This window comes from Cydia amplana, chromosome 7 (assembly GCF_948474715.1).
Source record: "Cydia amplana chromosome 7, ilCydAmpl1.1, whole genome shotgun sequence".
Classification (NCBI taxonomy): Eukaryota; Metazoa; Arthropoda; class Insecta; order Lepidoptera; family Tortricidae; genus Cydia; species Cydia amplana.
Window position 1 is genome coordinate 17,053,507 of NC_086075.1, and position 20,209 is coordinate 17,073,715.

The 20,209-nt window shown below is 36.8% G+C and overlaps 1 protein-coding gene across 2 annotated transcripts in view; it reads left to right on the forward strand.

Moving 5' to 3' along the window:
• Positions 1-10,844: 10,844 nt before the first annotated feature.
• Positions 10,845-20,209, forward strand: part of LOC134649605 (putative carbonic anhydrase 3) — a 50,604-nt gene continuing 41,239 nt past the window's right edge. Inside the window, exon 1 of one of the 2 annotated variants that reach the window (XM_063504432.1) lies at positions 10,845-11,063. In XM_063504432.1, coding sequence (XP_063360502.1) covers positions 11,018-11,063 — 46 coding nt within the window. In that variant the 5' untranslated portion in view covers positions 10,845-11,017. The remainder of the gene's footprint in view (positions 11,064-20,209) is intronic. The other variant, XM_063504431.1, reaches the window with a different exon arrangement.

Sequence of the window (20,209 nt, forward strand, 5' to 3'; positions counted from 1 at the left end):
GTTCGACGAAATCCTAATCCCATTCTCACAGAAATCATAGTTCTCCGCGTTGCGCAAACGTTGATCAATATTACCATCCTGTATGTCATCCTAACTCGAGGACGTAACGTTAATAGTGACCTTGTATATATAAATATGAACGTTTGTGCTCCCCGAGTCGAGTAATATTAAGTTAAAATTCAATACCGGGCCGAATTCTTGTTCAACAAGCGAGAGATTTCTTATTTTTCTTTACTATCTATAACTGTCGCACTAGCTCGACAAAATCTGACCTTTGGTAAATTTCTATAACCCTGTACTAGTAGTAATTGGACACTAAAAAAATCTAATACGTTATGAAGCTCGAAGTTTATACATTATTTTGTCTAAACATAACCTTAGTTCCTGGAGCTATGTGATTGGTCCAATAGACGTTTACTGGCCGTTATTTTACTTCATTACATGTGAATAATGAATTATCAACTACGTCCAAAGTAACCTATACTCTCGTAACTACATTTTGGCAAGGGTTGTAGAAAACTCCAAAGCTGATTGTATGATAAAACACTAGCATATGAAATTGAAGATAAATTTTTTAATCATTGTTAATGTGGGCTTGTATTTTGTTATACAATAAGCGGCTGGTAAGAAGTTTGTTGATTCGCTAAACATGATACTTTGAATGTATCTTACATATTCGTATGTAAATCTTGCGTATAATATTAAAGTTTTTTATGTTACAATTAGCATTATTGCTTTTTATGCATTATGTCAGCACTATGGCCTAAAGTAAAAAAAAGAACAATGTTTTATGCTGATGGAAATGTTAAGTTTGAAAATTATAATTTAACAGACTGGCCTATTTACTTCTAAACAAGAATCAGTAAAAACTTACTTGCGTAACTAAGGTATCAGAAATGTATCTCAGAGCAGGCCCTCTACAAATTTGTACAGTCGTCAGATATATCGGAGCGGCCGAGGTCCTAATAAATATCTGAACACGCCCCTATTGTCAAGGCGTTAAAGTGTGTTCAGATATTTTTGAACACCTCGGCCGCTCTGATATATCTGACGGCGACTGTAACAGTTTTTTGTTTCTTTCTCCACTTTATCGGACATCTCCAAAACTACTATCATCAAACGACTTACCTTTTATTTTTATGTTATAGTTAAGATTTTATTCTCAGGTCATACACGGAATAATAATTTTCTCTTTAATTCCCAAATGTTACTGTACCAGGAGTTAGGTTCCTGGTTTCGACCTATTTTGGTCTAAACCACCCCAATGTGTTTTTTGCTTATATCTTAAGTACATATGTATTTGATTCATCAATCCTTATAGCATTTGGGAACAGAAGAAACTATTTAGAACCAAAATCTGCGTATGACTCGCACCTTAAAACTTCTGTAGATATGTAGAATTTGATATAAATATAAAGCATACCTGTTATGTTCAGAAACTTCAAACATATTTGCAATAATTAAAAAAAAAAACTAATTTATTTATAACTTATGTCCTTACTTTTAAAACTTACATATTTTAATGTTCTGCATCGATTCATTGTTCTGATAAGATCAGAGGACTTAGCTAAGATGCCAATCGTTCGCTACAGCGCAAACGATTGGCATCTTGGCTAGGTACCCAGTAGTATGAACACTAAATGGAGTAGTTCAGGAACAAGAATGACTAAATGCACAATTAGTGAATTGATAATAAAGAAAATATTAAGTGCGCTGCTATATTTTACCTTCAGGGCATTGAAGAATGAGGCATTCCTCTATATATGTGCATTATTACTATAAGTTGTTCACTGCAGCAAATTAAACAGGGTGAAATTTTAATAACTAGCCATACTCTGTGGAGTGACTATAGGTCATACTGAACCACTTTTATTACGGGACCAATACCGAAATCGCGATAAAAGATTTTGACGTTGGTACCATACTAAAAGTTGTTCAGTATGACCTATTAAATCACTACGCAGAGTATGGATAGTGATTAAAATTTCATCCTGTATGCAGACAACATTTCAGGGCAGTATTCAAATACCAAATGGCTAGATAGATTTCTTTATGGTGAAGAGTAGGTAAGTGTTGTAATTATTTTTATAATGCTTGTATACTGCAGACAGAAGGCATGTAAACAACAAAATCAAATGTCTCCCACGTGTATCATATTTTCGTGCATATTTTTAATTGCGATGTTGCGCTTTGTTCTTATTTTATCATAAAATGACGCTAAAGTAAACAACCACGGTGGACCACCATTAAACTGTCTTCAATATCATAAGGAATAGTAACATTAGGGTGAGCGAGCAAGCAATGAAATATGAGAAAAATAAGAAATAGGCGGGTCCACACAGAACGAGCCGCCTCGCGAGGAAATTGCCTCGCGAAGCAGCGCGGTGTGTGGAGACGTGCCTCGCCGAGGCAAAGCGGCCGAGGCGGCTCGTTCTGTGTGGACCCGCCTAAAACGTAGACATGTAAATTTGTTTATTGCCTAACCGACGCCTTGACTATATTCGGTTTGTTTAGTTCTCGTAACATTCAGTTGCGCTAGGTTTTACAGCCCTGACTTTAATTTAGTTAGAATTAGGCAGTAAATAGGTGAAGGTCGGAATTATGTGTTTATCTGTAAATAGTCTTAAAGAATCACATGTGTACAAATAAAATATATTTATGATAATATAGTGATGCAACCATGGAAATAAATATTTTGTGACATGATGTATAGTTAAGCGACCGTAATCTAGTTGCAGCGAGCTATTTTCAGTATGTTACGTAAAGAGATGCTCACAGGGCTTCACACAGTTCTTGCATCATGTCACTCGTAAGAGCGGACACCGTGCACAGACTATCTCGAACTTTGACCTTTATGTTGGGGAGGCACATGGGAAGGTAATTTAATATAATATTCCAACTTTATAAATTTAGATAGGGTTGCCATTAAATCTAGAATAGCAATTCTGTTGGGTTAGAATTGCTATCTTACATTGGTAATCCTTAGCATTAGCTAATTTAAGGTACCAAGTCTCGCTCAAGATCTAGTTTGTCTCCCCTCATTCTAATATCTCAATTGTGGACGAATAATTGGCGTCTATTGGCGTCGCACGTTCTCATTTTTAGGTAAGTGCGACGGCAATATACATGCAAGTGAGACATGTAGTAGGTCAATGTCCGAAATAGTTCGTGGTCGGCGACCGCACTTTACTCGCACATATCAACTGTCCACCCCACTCACAGATCGCTCATTTAACAAACGCACAAATACATATAGCATAGTACACTATACATACATTAGCACAGATAACTGATGTAATAGACATGCAAAGTCGCAGAACACACATTGTATTTCCACCACCCGCCAACGTGCCTGGGCCGCATTGCCTCGGGAGGCATGTCTCCACCGACCGAGCTGCTTCGCGCGGCAAATTCCTCGCGTGGCAGCTCGTTCTGTGTGGACCCGCCTAATCAACATCACTAGCAATATACGTGGTACGGCGCCGTGTTTACCGCACCCAATAAAGTTGTATTCATAGCTTGTCTCTTTATAATGGCTTTGCAAGTCTATTAATTTAGCTGTCTGTGGTATTAGGTGGTTAGTTTCATCAAAAGTTCAATTCTAATATAAAGATCTGAGAAGTACTCGCATTTTGACCAATTATCAAAATTTTTATTATAATACTGTAATAGCGGTACTGGACAATAGAAAAATGCAATTTTTAGAAATATAGCTCATATATGGGCTACTCATAGTTCATCTCAACTCTTAATAACACTGGCAAAAGGTACAATTGAATTATAGTTTTACTGCAAAGAAATCTTTAAAGTGTGGTAGTTAGTGGTACTATACCCGATGGAGGTATGCAGCATAAATAATTAAATTAAAAAACTAGGTTTTGTTTGTATGTTAGTCCCGTAGCCTGTATTTATATAAATCTAAGACCTCAGACAAGTTATCAAGTGCAAGGATCTCGGTGTAATATGGACGATAAGAGTTACCAGTTTTGGCAGGACTTGTGAACATATGATTATGATATGATTGCCTCGACGTAGGGCAGGTACACTTGTAAAACAAAGTATTAATTGCTAATGAATGTTCAACCAATCTTTGCCGTGTTAATTGTTTGTGTAAATATTTCCGATTGTACATACTATGTATGCTGTGTGTAGAACCTTAGCTTAGAATGTTTCACGTTTTTAGTGTTGTAAGGCAAATTATCAAATACGAGTGAGTACATTTCTACCGACGCGGTCGGGTTAGTGTCAATAGACTTTGTGTTAGACATTGTTAGAGATAAAGCTTTGGTTTCTACCTCTGTTCAGAATGTCTGAAATATTTAAAATGTTGGTATATCTTGCAATCTGCAAGCTAAAATCATTTTTATGTTGGTGCGTTATTTTTGTAAGCATGCAAATTAAAACTACGTGGCTATGAACTTAAACATAAAATGTGAATTCTTATATAACTCTGCTACGCATGGAGAATTCTAGTTTATTTTGGTTCATCTTAAAATGTGTATGTTGCAAATGAGTTAAACTAATATTATAGTTTAGTTAATTATTATATTTTACGTGTGTACATAATTGTATCGTAGACTAAGTAGTCGATTTGAAATCATTTCATGGCTCAACGAGCTTGGACCTCTAACGCAAGATATGCGTTTTCAGGTCTTAAAATATGCCCACAACACACTTGGTTGTCGTCACTTTCATTTGCGATATTAAGGTAAAAGATACAGGACGAATATTTGTGCAAATAAATCAACTGTGTTACGGCATTAGGAAACGCGTAGGAATTCATTGTCTGAAGCACACTGCTTAATCCGATTTTCATGGCAATATTGTCACTGGTCTATATTTCTGCACTGCTTATCGCAAACGCAGTACTTTGTATGAGGGTGTTATTGCAAGTACTGCACCCGCGATAAGCAGGGCAGATTTGTGGATTACAATACTTAACCTTTTCGACGCCAATGACCGATATATCCGCACCGTAGGTTCAACGCCAAAAACCGATTAATCGGTCACAGACCACAAAGCAACATCGACCTACGTGCATATACATAAAGTTCAACTTCAGTTTTGACACTTCAATGATGTGGCGTCTGAGTGACAGCTTTTGTGTTTGACACGGCGTGGAAAAGGTTAATGCTGTACTGTTCTATATGAACAGTGATTTTGCTTACATCACATAAAAGTACCTATATCTGGGAACGTGTTCTGAATAATTGTATTCAGGGCTTGAAGGCTAGCACAGCAGATTTATGCCTTAGCGCGAAACTAAATATTTAATTCTTGACTATTTGATAAGTGTGTCTAATGTCAAATGACGTACATAAACCATCTCTGTGTGTGGTTAGAATAATGCATAAAACAGCGTGTGGTGTGGCCTGTTGTGCTAACAACAAGTCCTTTTATACTTAGTCGCAGAACAACAGTCCGACCTGTATATATTAAACTTGGTTAATCTAGTGGAAACAGTGGAAGCATTTGTGTCGGAACTGTATTGTGACACCCAAGGAGTATATATTCAAACTAGATGTTTCGTCCGGGCCATTCCGTTGAAACCAGCTCAACAATGGGAATATATCAATACAAACTGACATCTGCTTTAAAGAGATTCGCTCTGCATAAAGAAATTTTGACGTGACGTCATACTTCGCGTCCCATGTGTGTCGTAGACGGAACGTCCCGTTTGAATGTACGGTCCTTGGTGGCGGAAATGTATTTCAAAAATTCGTTATTACCCGTTGTAACATCGCTCGGGCATGTATCGTGTCAAGTAGATTATGTTCAACTAGCATTAGTTCTCTTTACACATGAGACACCTTGCTGTAGTGTCCTTTATTCGCTTACGAATGAATGTATTCGAACTAAAACAATATTTGTTGGCAGTTGTTATATTTCAAGATGAAATGGTACACTCCGATTGGCATTAGTACCTAGCGTGAAACAATGAAAATTATAATATTATTGTGCCTGAATGTCGCGTACTTAAAACATACGCTAAACTTTCCTATATGGATTTAAAATCCGATAAAATTAATTTCTTTATACTTCCCACTACAATTTTATTTATATATACTTTCTTTTTCCATAGTGCAATATCCAATCGCAAAATTCGTAGTTTTTTCTTCAAAACTTAGATATGATAGGGCTGTAAAATAAGGTTTAAATTAGTTTAATGTTAGAAGATCCTTAAAGTGCACTAAAAGCATAATAGGGAGTTTATTACGTTGTGCTCTGACGAGTGTGTGTACAACCAGCAAGACTGTCAATTGCTGTAGATATCCTCTTTATAATAGTTATATGATATAGTATTTTTATTAGACAAAAATACAATAAATGTGTGAAGTCCAATATTACTTGGTTTTATTTTGTTTCTCAGTCTGCTATAGAAACTCATAAGTCATAACTGAAGCACTCGCTACGCTCAAAGTTTTACAAGCGTAGCTGGAGTACCTAATGTTTCGAATGATAATACACGTCATAAACCAATAGTACCTACATGACTAATTCCCCGCCTAATATTTACATACAGTTAGGTAGGTATAGTGCATTGGGATAAATGCGAAGGCGGGGTAATTTCGAAACTGGCAAATATCTACTAAAGTCTATTTTTTTATTCGGTAGACTGAAATGACAGTTAATAGTATGAAATGACATTTCATGTTCATACTATTAACTGTCATTTCAGTCTACCGAATTAAAAAATAGACTTTAGAAACACTTTCTACTGTAGCAACAGTACACAAGATGCCATGTAAGCGTTGCAGCGGCGTAAGTGTTGCTAAAGTATGAAGTGTTTCTAGTTTAGTAGATATTTGCCAGTTTCGAAATTACCCCGCCTTCGCATTTAGCCCAATGCACCCTACCTATATTTTTAGGGTTCCGTAGCCAAATGGCAAAAAATGGAACCCTTATAGATTCGTCATGTCCGTCTGTCTGTCTGTCCGTCCGTATGTCACAGCCACTTTTCTCCGAAACTATAAGAACTATACTGTTGAAACTTGGTAAGTAGATGTATTCTGTGAACCGCATTAAGATTTTCACACAAAAATAGAAAAAAATATTTTTTGGGGGTTCCCCATACTTAGAACTGAAACTCAAAATTATTTTTTTCATCAAACCCATACGTATCTATGGATAGGTCTTTAAGAATGATATTGAGGTTTCTAATATCATTTTTAGGGTTCCGTACCCAAAGGGTAAAAACGGGACCCTATTACTAAGACTCCGCTGTCCGTCCGTCCGTCCGTCTGTCACCAGGCTGTATCTCACGAACCGTGATAGACACTTGAAATTTTCACAAATGATGTATTTCTGTTGCCGCTATAACAAATACTAAAAACAGAATAAAATAAAGATTTAAGTGGGGCTCCCATACAACAAACGTGATTTTTGACCGAAGTTAAGCAACGTCGGGCGGGGTCAGTACTTGGATGGGTGACCGTTTTTTTGCTTGTTTTTTTTTTTGTTTGTTTTGCTCTATTTTTTGTTGATGGTGCGGAACCCTCCGTGCGCGAGTCCGACTCGCACTTGGCCGGTTTTTTTTTTCTAAACTGAATAGTTTGCGCGAGAAACACTTCCAAAGTGGTAAAATGTGTGTGTGTCCCCCTGTAACTTCTAAATAAGAGAATGATAAAACTAAAAAAAAATATATGATGTACATTACCATGTAAACTTCCACCGAAAACTGGTTTAAACGAGATCTAGTAAGTAGTTTTTTTTAATACGTCTGTAATTGCCTAAATACGGAACCCTTCATGGGCGAGTCCGACTCGCACTTGGCCGCTTTTTTTTAAAATAAGATTTACTATTCAGAGCAAGGGTTTCCGGAACTGCACAGTGGCGCCCTGGTGCGCCGTGGACAGTGATTACAGTGAAGAGGCCATAGCAATCCTGACCATGTTATTATCATGCCGCGATCAGAAAGGGATTAGAAATAACAGATTTCCATACACTTACGTCAAAATCAATATGGATTGACAGCTATCTCAATCCCTTTCTAATCGCGATTCAGTAATACCTATCTTGTTCGAATAGCCAACCTAGGTTAGGGAGCCGAGATTACATTATAAGCTTGCAAGTGCGCCGTGGAATGAAAAAGATTGGGAACCCCTTATTCAGAGAACGTCACCCAAAAGCGGGGTAAAAATAGTCAAGAAATTTTAACATTACCGTTTTATGCCCAGGTTTTGGTTTAGGTCCGAGAAAAAAAAGAATTGTGATCGGTATAGGAACGAAAAATTAGCTAGAGGGAGGAATATTACGTTTTTGGAAACAAAAACACAGGAAGCACATACAACTAGGTAGTAAGTGTGAATGGAAGCACGTGCTCGTTGTCTCTTTCTATTTAAGGCTGCAAGGCTTATCAAGCGGTCTATAAAAGTATTGCAACGATTTGTTTTATAAACTCTTTATGTCCGTTACGACTAAAATAATATATAATTTAATACTTTCGAGGTCAGCACTTACACCGCTGCGGGAAATCATTTTAAACGGTCTAACTCTAAGATCATTTACCTATACTTAGAAAAATACCAAACTATATCATAAACATCAGAATTAAAACGTCGATAATTAGGCATACCTACCTAGTATAACTCGCCGACTTCACAGTACACGTATATGATCGTCGTTCTTGTCTACGAGATAGCATGATAAAACGGTGTCCGTCACTTTAAATCTCATAGTGTTAAAAAGTGACGGTTATTTTATCACGCGGATAAAGCCATCTACATTATGTATTATGCCGCCAGGTCCAGTTAGGTTGGAGTTTTCTAGATAACGCCTGCAGTTTTTATACGAGCATAATTAACTTTATCGTTTTAACACTTGCCAGTAATGCCGGTATAGAGACAGTAGTCACCCTACCCTCCCACTAAAACTCTTACAATGAATTACTAATTACCTACTGCCTGATTAATAGCTGCAACTTCTCTGCATATCCAAAATCCAACCGCTCAAACGCAAACAGAATTCTAAATATGTAGAATGCATTAAAAATTCACAGTTAATAGTAAGTTGCGGTTTGTGAAAAGCGTGTATAAAAGCAGCTGTTACCCTTTTCATGGTGTTACAGGCCTATTTCCATTGCTTGCTGGAAGGTTGCCTCAACGTCAACCAGTGTAAAAGACTACGTAAGTTAGTAGGTAGCTCGATTACCTTAATTAATAACTATATACTAGATATATGTTAATTAAGGTAATCCAGTACCCGTACCACCAGTCACTGACAGTGTCAAAACTTACACGCGAACTGTGATTAACTTTCTATACATCTTGCTCGCACTAATATGCGAGTACGAGCGAGAAACATAGAAAGTACTTAACACATTCAGTGCCAGCGCGAGCTACGCGCTACGAGCGTAGCCGATAACACGGGAAAAACCGTATGTAGCGAAAAGCGCCTACGAACAGTGAACTCTCCAAGCGAGTCGCTGGCAGTTAATGTGTTAAGTTACGTTCTTGAAAGCGTTTAGGTGAATATGTCAGTGCCAAACTGGTGGTAGCCACACAGGTATAGTTATGACTACTATTATAACTGGTACTTACGCCTTAGTTAGGTGATCGCTGCCTTCCTCTGTTTGCCACAGCACATAGATACCTACAGGATAGTTAGGTAATAAATAGTCTGTGCGGAAAGAGAAGAGTCATAGAATGTATTAGATCCCTTATATTCCACGACTTCTCCTTCCGCACAGATTATAGTCGCACGAACCTAGCCGACGCCATTTACTCGAAGTTATGTTCTCATTTTAAAATGAGTCTCACTCATCGCTGCTCTGGGACTCCGGCCCAACGCGCTACCAACTGAGCAACCGAAGTTTACCGATTGCTACAAATTTACAAAATACAAGGAACATCAACTTGTCTTTATAGAACACGTAGCTTCTATGTAGTTTCAGGATGTAGTATTACTTATTTTAAGAAAAGGCCATGATTTACTTAACACGTTCACTATCCCAACTGTTAACTGTCAACCTTACGGCCTTTTAATAGAGGCTTGCGGTGACCCATATGCAGTGGCGTAGCGTGAACTAATCTAGCCGTGGGCGAAATCGCATCTGCAAGGCCCTTTTCTTTCACTGTGCCCGAAGGGGCTTCGCGCGAGTCCCCTCTTGGGGCGCAAGGCCGTGGGCGACGGCCCACTTCGCCCACGCCTAGCTACGCCACTACCCATATGTGGGGCACGGGACAGTGAACGTGTTAAGTAAATCATGGCCTTTTCTTAAAATTAAGTATGTAATACTACATACTACATCCGACTTTGGATAGGTACTCATATTTTATTAAATACAGAAAACTATCTGATTTATATAGTACGGCCATATCGTGACCTGAAAGTGTTAATACGATGGAATTAAACCAGTAACTACAACTTTGCTCTACCGATGATTATTAATTAATTAAGGAAATCGAGGTATTATTTATGACTACTATAACTATTATAACCGGTACGCCATCGCTGCCTTGCTCTATTTGCCATAGGAATGGCTCAGAGCAGACGAATAAGTGCGAGCTTAAGCTATATAATAATAACGATTTTTTTTTAATACTTTACATCGACACTGAGAAGACGTTTTGAAGAGACAACCTTGAGAAGAAAAGTTTTTTTAATTATAAAAGAGCAGGGACATATGAGAGCACTATTATTTAGGAGCCACGGGGATTTTTTTTTATTAGGCATCTAAAAATGTCCAATTCTTGTGAAGTCGCCTTGAAATACACAACAACCATTCGTAATCGCAAGCGCACTTAAACTGGTTACTCGAGCGTTCGGCTCTTGCGCTTGAACATGCGATTGTAACAACAGCCCACTAGGGGAAGGTATTATGCGAGGGAAACCAGCGCGCAGACAGTTGACGCTCGCCCGACAAGACACCGCTCGGTCGCTAAACGGTACGCATCAAACAAATGCCGCGCTTTCAACAAAACAATCGAAGTATGACTTAAAAGTTTAAAACAAGTGAAGTTTAAATTAAGTAATTAGATAATTTTTTTTTGTAACAATAAAATTTCCTGTGACAGTTATGCAAATTATAATTTCAACGTTTTTCGTGCTCGCGCTTTTGCAAGGTACGTATTTTTCAGGATCGATCGAATTTATTAAAAACTGTAAGTTTCAATTAATTAGGAGAAAAGTTGTGTGACTATCATATTATTAACACTTTCAGGTCAGGATATGGCCGTACATCCCTACTAAAAATTACTATTTATTATTATTATTTATTTTCATAAGACACGGTACATAGGTGTTACATTCAAATAGGACTGCCAAACTGCGAAACAGTTTGATGGCAGTTAGTTTAGCTCTTGATATACATTTTTGTGTCAGTTAAACATTTATAAACATGCTGTACTATTTTAACTTAATAACTAAGCATGCAAAAGTTAATTCTAATTATTCTATTAGGCCTTCAGGGTTAGCAAAGACGGGTCCACTTTTATAGGGTTTCATAATAAGTTGACCCCTCTCTACTGCTCTTTGTGCTTGTATTAAGTAATTATCTATTAAGTATTTTTAACACATGTTTTAAAGGTACCTATTACGTGGGCTTATCTCATCAGCAGATTTTTAACCCAGATAAATAAAGCAGATAGTTTTCTAGGGTAGGGGTAGGGGTAGTCTTGATGCTGTCTGTACGTGTTATCTATAGGTGAAAACAAGTTCATGTTCCTTTGTAAATAGTTAACACAAATAATGTGATTGTTTTAAACGTTGCAACTGAGTGTACTCCTAAAATATTGTGACGACTACGCTGTCTATCCATGCTGATCTCACGTCAATATCGTGCGTGCTAAAGCTCATTGAATTGTTCGAGCAATTAAACTAACGAATAGTTATTATCTAATTCGCAACGTTCAGGCGATGCAGATATTCGCTCTACTTATCATGTGAGGTCAGGCATTGGGTGTTTCAAAAGAATATATAGCTATTGCAATCACTTAACTGCATCAAGCGTCTCAAGTCAAGACCGGTAACAGCTTTATATACAGGTACAGTCACTTGCAATGACATCTTATCTTGCACATCGAAACGCACAATGGTAATATTATATGTGACATGATCATTCACAATCACATAATGATTGCGCGCCTTTATAGACGGTGGGCACGGTGGCACAGAATAAATAATAGTACTAAGTACAGAAGACTCACTCTCTAACAAAACGCGTCTGTTACGATCAGCACAGATATGGCCGCTAGGTGGCGACAGCGCCACGCGCGGCTTATGGCTTTCCCCAAAATTGGGGCTGAACAGATGTACTTTTAGCTACCTGTAGCAAAGCGACGAAATCGCGGAGTGAGACACGCCTGACGGTGGCTAAAAAATAACTGCATTTCCGTTGCCAGGGAGGTTTTGGGAGTATACTGAGCAACTTTTACTATGGGACCAACCCCGAAATCGTGAAAGTTACTCAGTATAATCCCAATACCTCCCTGGCAACGGGACGCAATTATTTTTTATGTAAAACTGCTAATCGCTCTATTTTTATAACAGTTTTAAGCAACGAAAACTAATAGGTACCTACCATCATACATATATATTATGTATACAGAGTGCTTCCTGTAACAGGAGCAATAATTTAAACAAAAAGTACAGATAACTCACCAATGGTAATATTGAGTGCTAGCACATGCCGAAAGTATCTAATTTGAAGTCATTGCCACTTCATTCGAGGACTCTTACTCAGAATGTGATGCGTTGACTCAGAATAACGGATATATCTCTGTAATAGATCTATCGGGCTATTCTTTAGTAAGACTGACTCATTCCCATACCTCAACATTCCTTTTGGATAAATAGTATGGAATAATAGCTTTTTAATTCTAAGTCATTTTGTTTCATCTGTAAATCACATCGTCCTCAAAAATAATTTAAATTGGTTGGTTCCTGTTAGATTTTTAGCATACAACCTATGTCATATCACTAATTTTAAATTGTGAACTATGCTAAGATAACTTATAACAATCATTATAATATAAACTAGGTCAAAAATAAAGGTTGCACTTAATAGTTCAGTCACTGATGTGATTACCTACTCAACGGCACGACTTTAAACATCTATGGCCATTCTGAAGCAGATAAAAATCTAAAAGTTATAATACCTACCAGTTCAAAATGTAATTGTAATCCGGAAGGCAGCTTACAATTTTATTTATAAACCGTACTAAAGCTTCACGAGTTATGTAAAAGAGATAATTATGAATGCGCCTTTTACGGGCAAAACAATGGTTATAGATAATATTGGTAACAGGTGAAGCAGTGAAAGCTTTAACTTAACACCAGATAATGGCGACTACCTTTCCTACAATGCACTATATAAGTAATGTTGCCTTAGGTAACTAAATCTAGCTGAATTAAACCTTGTTACTTTCTGAGCATTTGTAATATGAATTCGACAAAATTAAGTTGTAGGAAAAATGTATCTCAAGATACTTCTTAGGTGCTATGCACAACTACATTTAATAAAAATATTTATCAATCAAAAACACTGTATAGTAAAGAAAGATAAAATTAATTAATTGTAGGTAATTAAATAGACATAGGTACCTTTAATCCCCCTAACTTTTCTTAACTTTTCTATAATAATTATTTTATTGAGGATTAACAATGCTTTTGTAAGTATAGTGACGAGAGAAGCATATAGTCTCTTCCATGACGTCTCTGCAACAATGCTACCGTGAGTGGCCACTAACGATTATTATTATACAATTAGGTATACCTGTGGCGCTCGGTCGGACACAAGTTTATACTAGGGAATACGTGGCTTAGTTTGAGAATTAGGTCTAATTTGGCTTGACTTCTAATCCCTGCACTTTGCGCCGCTTTATCTAGGTACAGTAAGTAAGTACTGACAACAGCAACACGTCTCACCGCTGCAGTCAGTTGACGCGGCGTTGGGTTACCCATTCAGTGAAACTTAATATTCCCAGCGTTATTCCCTTGAGCGTAGGCGAAAACTAGTATAAGTTTGACTTCGAGATAACGTAAGGCTATTTGTAATCAGAGATTATATAACATTGGTTCGTTTGAGGTGAACTTTCGCGTGCTCTCGGTTAGCTAAGGGAACAACAAGCGTAGGCCGCGAAAGCCGCATTGTGTGCACGTAGATACTAGATAATGACTGTAGGTACTCTCTATGGACTAGTTTATGGGACATTCGACACCTTTTTGCTCTTTCCTATTTGATAGGTAACTTGTGCTTTAGGTGGTGCAGCTGAAAGTAGGGCTCCTTTTGAGCACTTCGATCACGTGTCTATTAATTCTCTGGAAGGTATGGTATGTTTTCTTCAAAACTCTTTCTCCACTCTTTTCCATTCATGGTAGTATCACATTATTCCAGTATTGACGAAAAAAAACTTCATATTTATGAGGTGCTGGGTAACTTGTAACTTCGAAAACGGGATAAATCAGAAGCACTTCATACTTTGGCATTACTCCGATATTGCTGTTTTCGATGTTACCCTAATCTAATACACTTACAAACATACATATATATATATTATATTAAACGTCACTGTTTAAAAGGTTAATAATACATAGCCGTACTCTCTAACAAGATTCGTAACAAAGACAGTTGTTGCAAGAAAGTGGAATGCGACAGTGTCAGACATGTCGACTGGGGCGTTATCGCCTGCCGATATCCCATTTATTAATACTTACACAATGAGGAAATGTTCTCGACACCCAGTAAATTTAACTTATCTTTTATAATTATGACTTATTTATTGCGTACAATGTTGCAGTTCTTGGTTATTGAACTCTATGTAGAACCTTATTGTCGGTTATACAATGTTTTATAAACTACAAACTATGTACTAGGTAGGTGGATTCCATCTAATTTGCACCAACTTAAGGATGACTCCTACTAGAACATTGTGAGTCTGGGTTGAGGCGTCCAACCCTTTAGTTTTCTATAGAAAGCATCACTTGGTCACCAAACATTCGTCTAAACGAAGTGTCGGATAGTTTGACGTGCCAAAGTGTGGATTGCCAATATATACTGAAGTACAGTGTAGGACTGTCGTTATGAAAACGATGAAAATAATCATATTTTGAACAAACTCCTACACTCTGTACCTATAACTACGAAAGTCTGTTCAGAGTATTCTGGTAGTAAATTCAATATTATTTGATTGTTTAATTAAATAAATAAGTTAATAAAATAAAATATAATTTACTATCCGGTAACTAAGGGCCCACTTTACAAACTAACATACTTAAACTATGTACTTACAATAATACAATCTTACAAAAAAATGTTTTTCGGACACACGGCGTCTACATAGGAAACGTACAATTATTTATCAATATGATTTATTGATTTATTTTTTACGTATCTAGTATACATTGTTAATTATTTGTACGAAACAACTACGAACAAGTTTTAACGAACATTTAATTTATGGATCAGGCTACACCTACCTACTAACAGCAACACTATACCTATAATAAATGATCATTATTGGACCTTATATCATTGAAATAAGGCATATATTATGTCAATTAACGACTCACTTGCTGTTGGTACATATGAATTAAGTATGTAAAATATTCACTTAAATAATTTGATTAAGTACATCCTTGACTAGGGCATTGACGTCATTTTCGTGTCCTGTTGCGGTTAAGTTTTTTGCTGCTATTAATTTAATGCCTTAGATGGCTTAAAAGATTAAGTACATAAAATTATCAACCATATGATATTTTTTTCAATTGGCATTACGAGTAAGCAAAGCACGCGGAGAGGCGTATTCAGAGACTCAGAATATAATAGGTTCATATTAGTACACAGTAGTAGTGGCGCGTAAACATCTGGCAAACAATGCTCCACCGTGCACCGTTGAAATCCAATTGATAATTTCTAAATTTTCATTTTCATTGGAAGCTATTGAGCTGGCCGGCAAATAAAACGGTAAAAACCTCAAGGAGTCAAACCACGAGTGTAATACTGACGGTTTGGTTCGTACGTGTTTTCTATCTATAAGTTTTACATACAAAACTTCTACACGCTCTATATTCTTTGGCGCTCGTAATAAAATTCAAATTCAATTGGACGTTAGGTGCTGTGAAAATGGGTCACTTGGTAAGGAAATGTCCATGCAGAGTGACCCTTTTTCGTGCTCGCAAAAAAATGTTCGGATACGGGTGCCTCTATTAGTTGCTCGATCGATGAGATCGATCAATAAACCACTTCTTGGCCAGGAGTCCGATTCAGAGTTAACTACTTTGTTACGGTTTTGATACGACCTTGACGATCGTCTTGGTGATTGGCGTACATCTCGGACTTACGAGTCTTACGACTTTCACTAATGTCTTCATTTCACGATCTTTAAGGCGTACCCTCGTATCAAAAAAATGAAACAAGTTATTAAATCTGAATCGGACCCAATTGTTATGTTTATCATGTTTATGCGCGTCAGCATGGACAGCATGTACCTACCTACATATGTAGTTTGATTTACAAGTAGGTACCTACCTGTTTTATGTGTTAACACATAAGTGTAGGTAGTATTTAGTGGTCAGATTGATGAACATTTTCATATCAATGTATTAGAACAAATTAAATTATTTTCAGATAATATTTTATTTTGTTTTTATTTCAAGTAGACACACAACTATATAAATTATAAACTTTAAATAAATGCCTAATAATGGAGGCCTTGGTCACTTTTTCTTAGTATATGACATTTATTTAAAGTTCATTTTCATATCTTTTATTTACTTATTCTACTCTTATTAAAAGAGATTCTACTAAGCGATATCTAGCGAATCGGGTTATTCCCACTAGTTACGACCAAGTTGTTACCAGTGGTAACTACTGGGAATTTTCTTCCCACCTTTTACCACTGGTAACTACTGGGAAAAATAATTCCCAGTAGTTACCACCAACTCGGTTTGAAAATCTTGTTAGAGTTAAATACTAATAAAAATAGTATTATAGTATCAATATAGAGTGATTTTAAATTACCTAATAAAATCACTTGAAAAATAATCTTAACGGATTATTAAATTTATCTCACTTAAGTATATCATAGTTATTGTATTCGTACCGGTTAAACTGTTTCAATATTTTTGGTCACTTTCAAGGCAGTTTACTAAAACACTAATCGACTTATAATTATTTATTAAATCACTCTATATTTATTCTATACTATTTATGCTGTTTTTATTAGTATTTAACTCTAACAAAATTTTGGTGGTAACTACTGGAAATTATTTTTCCCAGTAGTTACCAGTGGTAACAACTAGGGCTCGCGGTCGTGTCCGTGTTTCGTGTACACGTGTTCGGTACCCGTTTCCGAACTACACGTACACGGTTTTCTGACCCGTGTAGAACGTGTAGTGTAGTCGGGTACCCGTGTAATTAAGATCCGTGTATCCGTGTACCCGTGTACACGGTGAACGGAACATAAATACACGCGGGCCTAACCCGTCTTGCCGTGTAGCGGAGATTGAAGTAATGTATAGAGCTTTAAATAAAACAAAGATTCAGGATCAGGAGCTCCGATTGGAATCGAATCCGATCAGTTTTATCGGATTTTCAATGTTATTGATATGTATTATACTAATTTAATTAATTTTGTATTGCCTTTGTCATCATTTAAGATATGGGGATATTCATAAATTACGTCATTTCAAATTAAAGGGGGGGGGGTCTGGACATCGGATGATGTAGAAGGAAACGGGGTCATTCGAAGCATGATTTTTGGATGATTTTAGGGGACGGGGGACGGGGGGTCAAAAAACGTCAAAAATCGATGACGTCATTTATGAACAGCCCCTATACAAAATAACTCGTTACTCAAGTAATAATTAGGTAGCTACACAAAAAACATCTACTTACGGTTTAGTTCTTTATCGTCGTAGACGTAGAATAACATGCATAAATAAAATAAAGACCATACCGTACTACTTTATAAATCTTAGGCACAGATATTATTCATTTCTTGCTGTCTTTGTTATTAGCAAAATGCTCTTTAGTGCCGCGTTGCAACAATGAGATAATTCTACCTGAATGATTAGTTGTTGTATTTTTTGCAGACGTGTTAAACTTGTTACAAAGAGATAACACCAAAAGCACCAATTCATATTGTAAAAACAACACGGTATATTGAATGAAACATCTGCACTTTGTTTATTGCATACCATATGGCCATTTTAAATACTTAATCCCTTTTTGTGATGAACTGTATGTATGAATTCTTGTACATTTTCTTCACGCTATTCAACATTTAGATAAAACAACACAGTTTATTTATCAGCACGATTTTAAATACACTGGAGCGGCGGCGAATTGATCAATCACGCTAATCGATGTAAGAGGGCTTTTAGGTTACCTAGTACCTACTTATGTTTGTAAAAAGGTCAGAGATGCGTGCTTATTGCCTTGTCTATCTTACGGTGCACAAACATAGTTCTTCACAAGGGACATAATAAAAACAAAAATACGTTCATATCAGCGAGCTATTGAACGAAGTAACCTGGGCATTAAGCTCAGTGACAGATGTAATAGCGAAAACATTCGCGAGAAAACTAAATTAATAGACGCAGGACAACACGCTCTACAGCTGAAATGGACATGGGCGAGACATGTAGCTCGCATCACAGACAGAAGAGGGACAAAACGGGTAAATGAATGGGCGGGCCCTATCGGGAAAAAAAGAGGCAAAGGGAGACCCAAAGACCGCTGGATTGACGAAATCCAAAGACTTGCTGGTAGAGACTGGAAGCTTAAAGCACAAGACAGAATAAAAAGGAAACAAATGGAGGAGGCCTTTACCCAAAGCGGGGCCATGTAAAAGAAAAAACGACTAAATGTAAATTTGCATGGAAATCAATGGCTATATTATTAGTATTATTATACTTATGTCTCGGGTCATGATAGTACATATTATTATACTGGTTTGTTCAAGCATAAGAATTGCCCACCCTCGCGCTACAAAGGAAAATATGACATATCCGTTCGTGGTAGTTTCAGTAAGCATAACTAGCTACTTTTGTATTAGATTATCATTTAAGTTTACTTTCATTATCAAAAAACTACAATGAAGAAAACGAGCTATCAATGAAATCAACGGATACTAAGATACCTATTGTTAATTTTAATATTATTTAGAGTAAAGCTAAAAATACGAATTATTGAAACAAAGTGTGCTTACCTACCTATTAGACATTACCAATCAATCCGGTAAAACTGCAAAGTAATCGAATTTTCCAATTCAATCGTATGTCTTCAAGCACGAATCTACCCAACACGAGAGTGAAGGGTCGAACCCGCGGGTAAATAAAATCCGTGTATACGGGTACCCGTGTACACGGGTACACGAACTACACGGGTACACGGGTAAACGTTTCCGAATCCGGGCGGGTTCGTGTAGTTCGGGTTCTTAATACCGCCGGGCTTAAGAACACGGGTACCCGTGTCAGCGTGTAACACGTGTATCGGGAGCTCTAGTAACAACTTGGTGGTAACTAAATAGTGGGAATAACCCAGCGAATCGCATCTATATTTTTCTGGTAAATCTTAAATTCCAATTGTACCTATAAGATAATTAGGTTCTGCCCGCGACTTTGTCTGCGTGGAATGATGAAGATGGATAAAACTATCCTTTTGTAGGTAGGTAGTTATCGCGCAGCATATATTTAATTAAGTTAATTTATGCCAGAAGTATAATTGACTGTGGTCATGATTTATTTGATTATGTCATTATGAATTACAGTACTTATATTTACAAGCACTTCAACCAGGGATGTACCGTGTTGTTTTAAATTATCAACTGTTTACCAATCTATTAGTATAATGAGCTGTCAATCAGTTTCGAACTGTATGCATAAACGTAATAGTTTACGAAAGTCCGGTGGGCAAACAGTTTGAAAACTACTTAGCGTCGAAGTTTTTACATGAACAAGTTATTTAATAGGCGCTTTCTTTAATAATGGCACCTATATGTTGAAAAGTTCAACACTAATATGTTATTTTCTGTTTGTTTGCTTTTTATCACTTTAGTTAGGATAATAAAAATGGCTTATTTACCTAAAACGTAATTGTTTTGATATTTATAGCGGCAACATCATTATTCTGTATTTTTTTAAGATTCCCACGACACAGGCTGAGCCTAGTGTGGGGATCACTGTACTGCTTTTATTGAAATTTTTGTATTTGTTAAAATAAATATATTTAGAATTTTGAATGTAACCAAAAATAGCAAAATAAGTG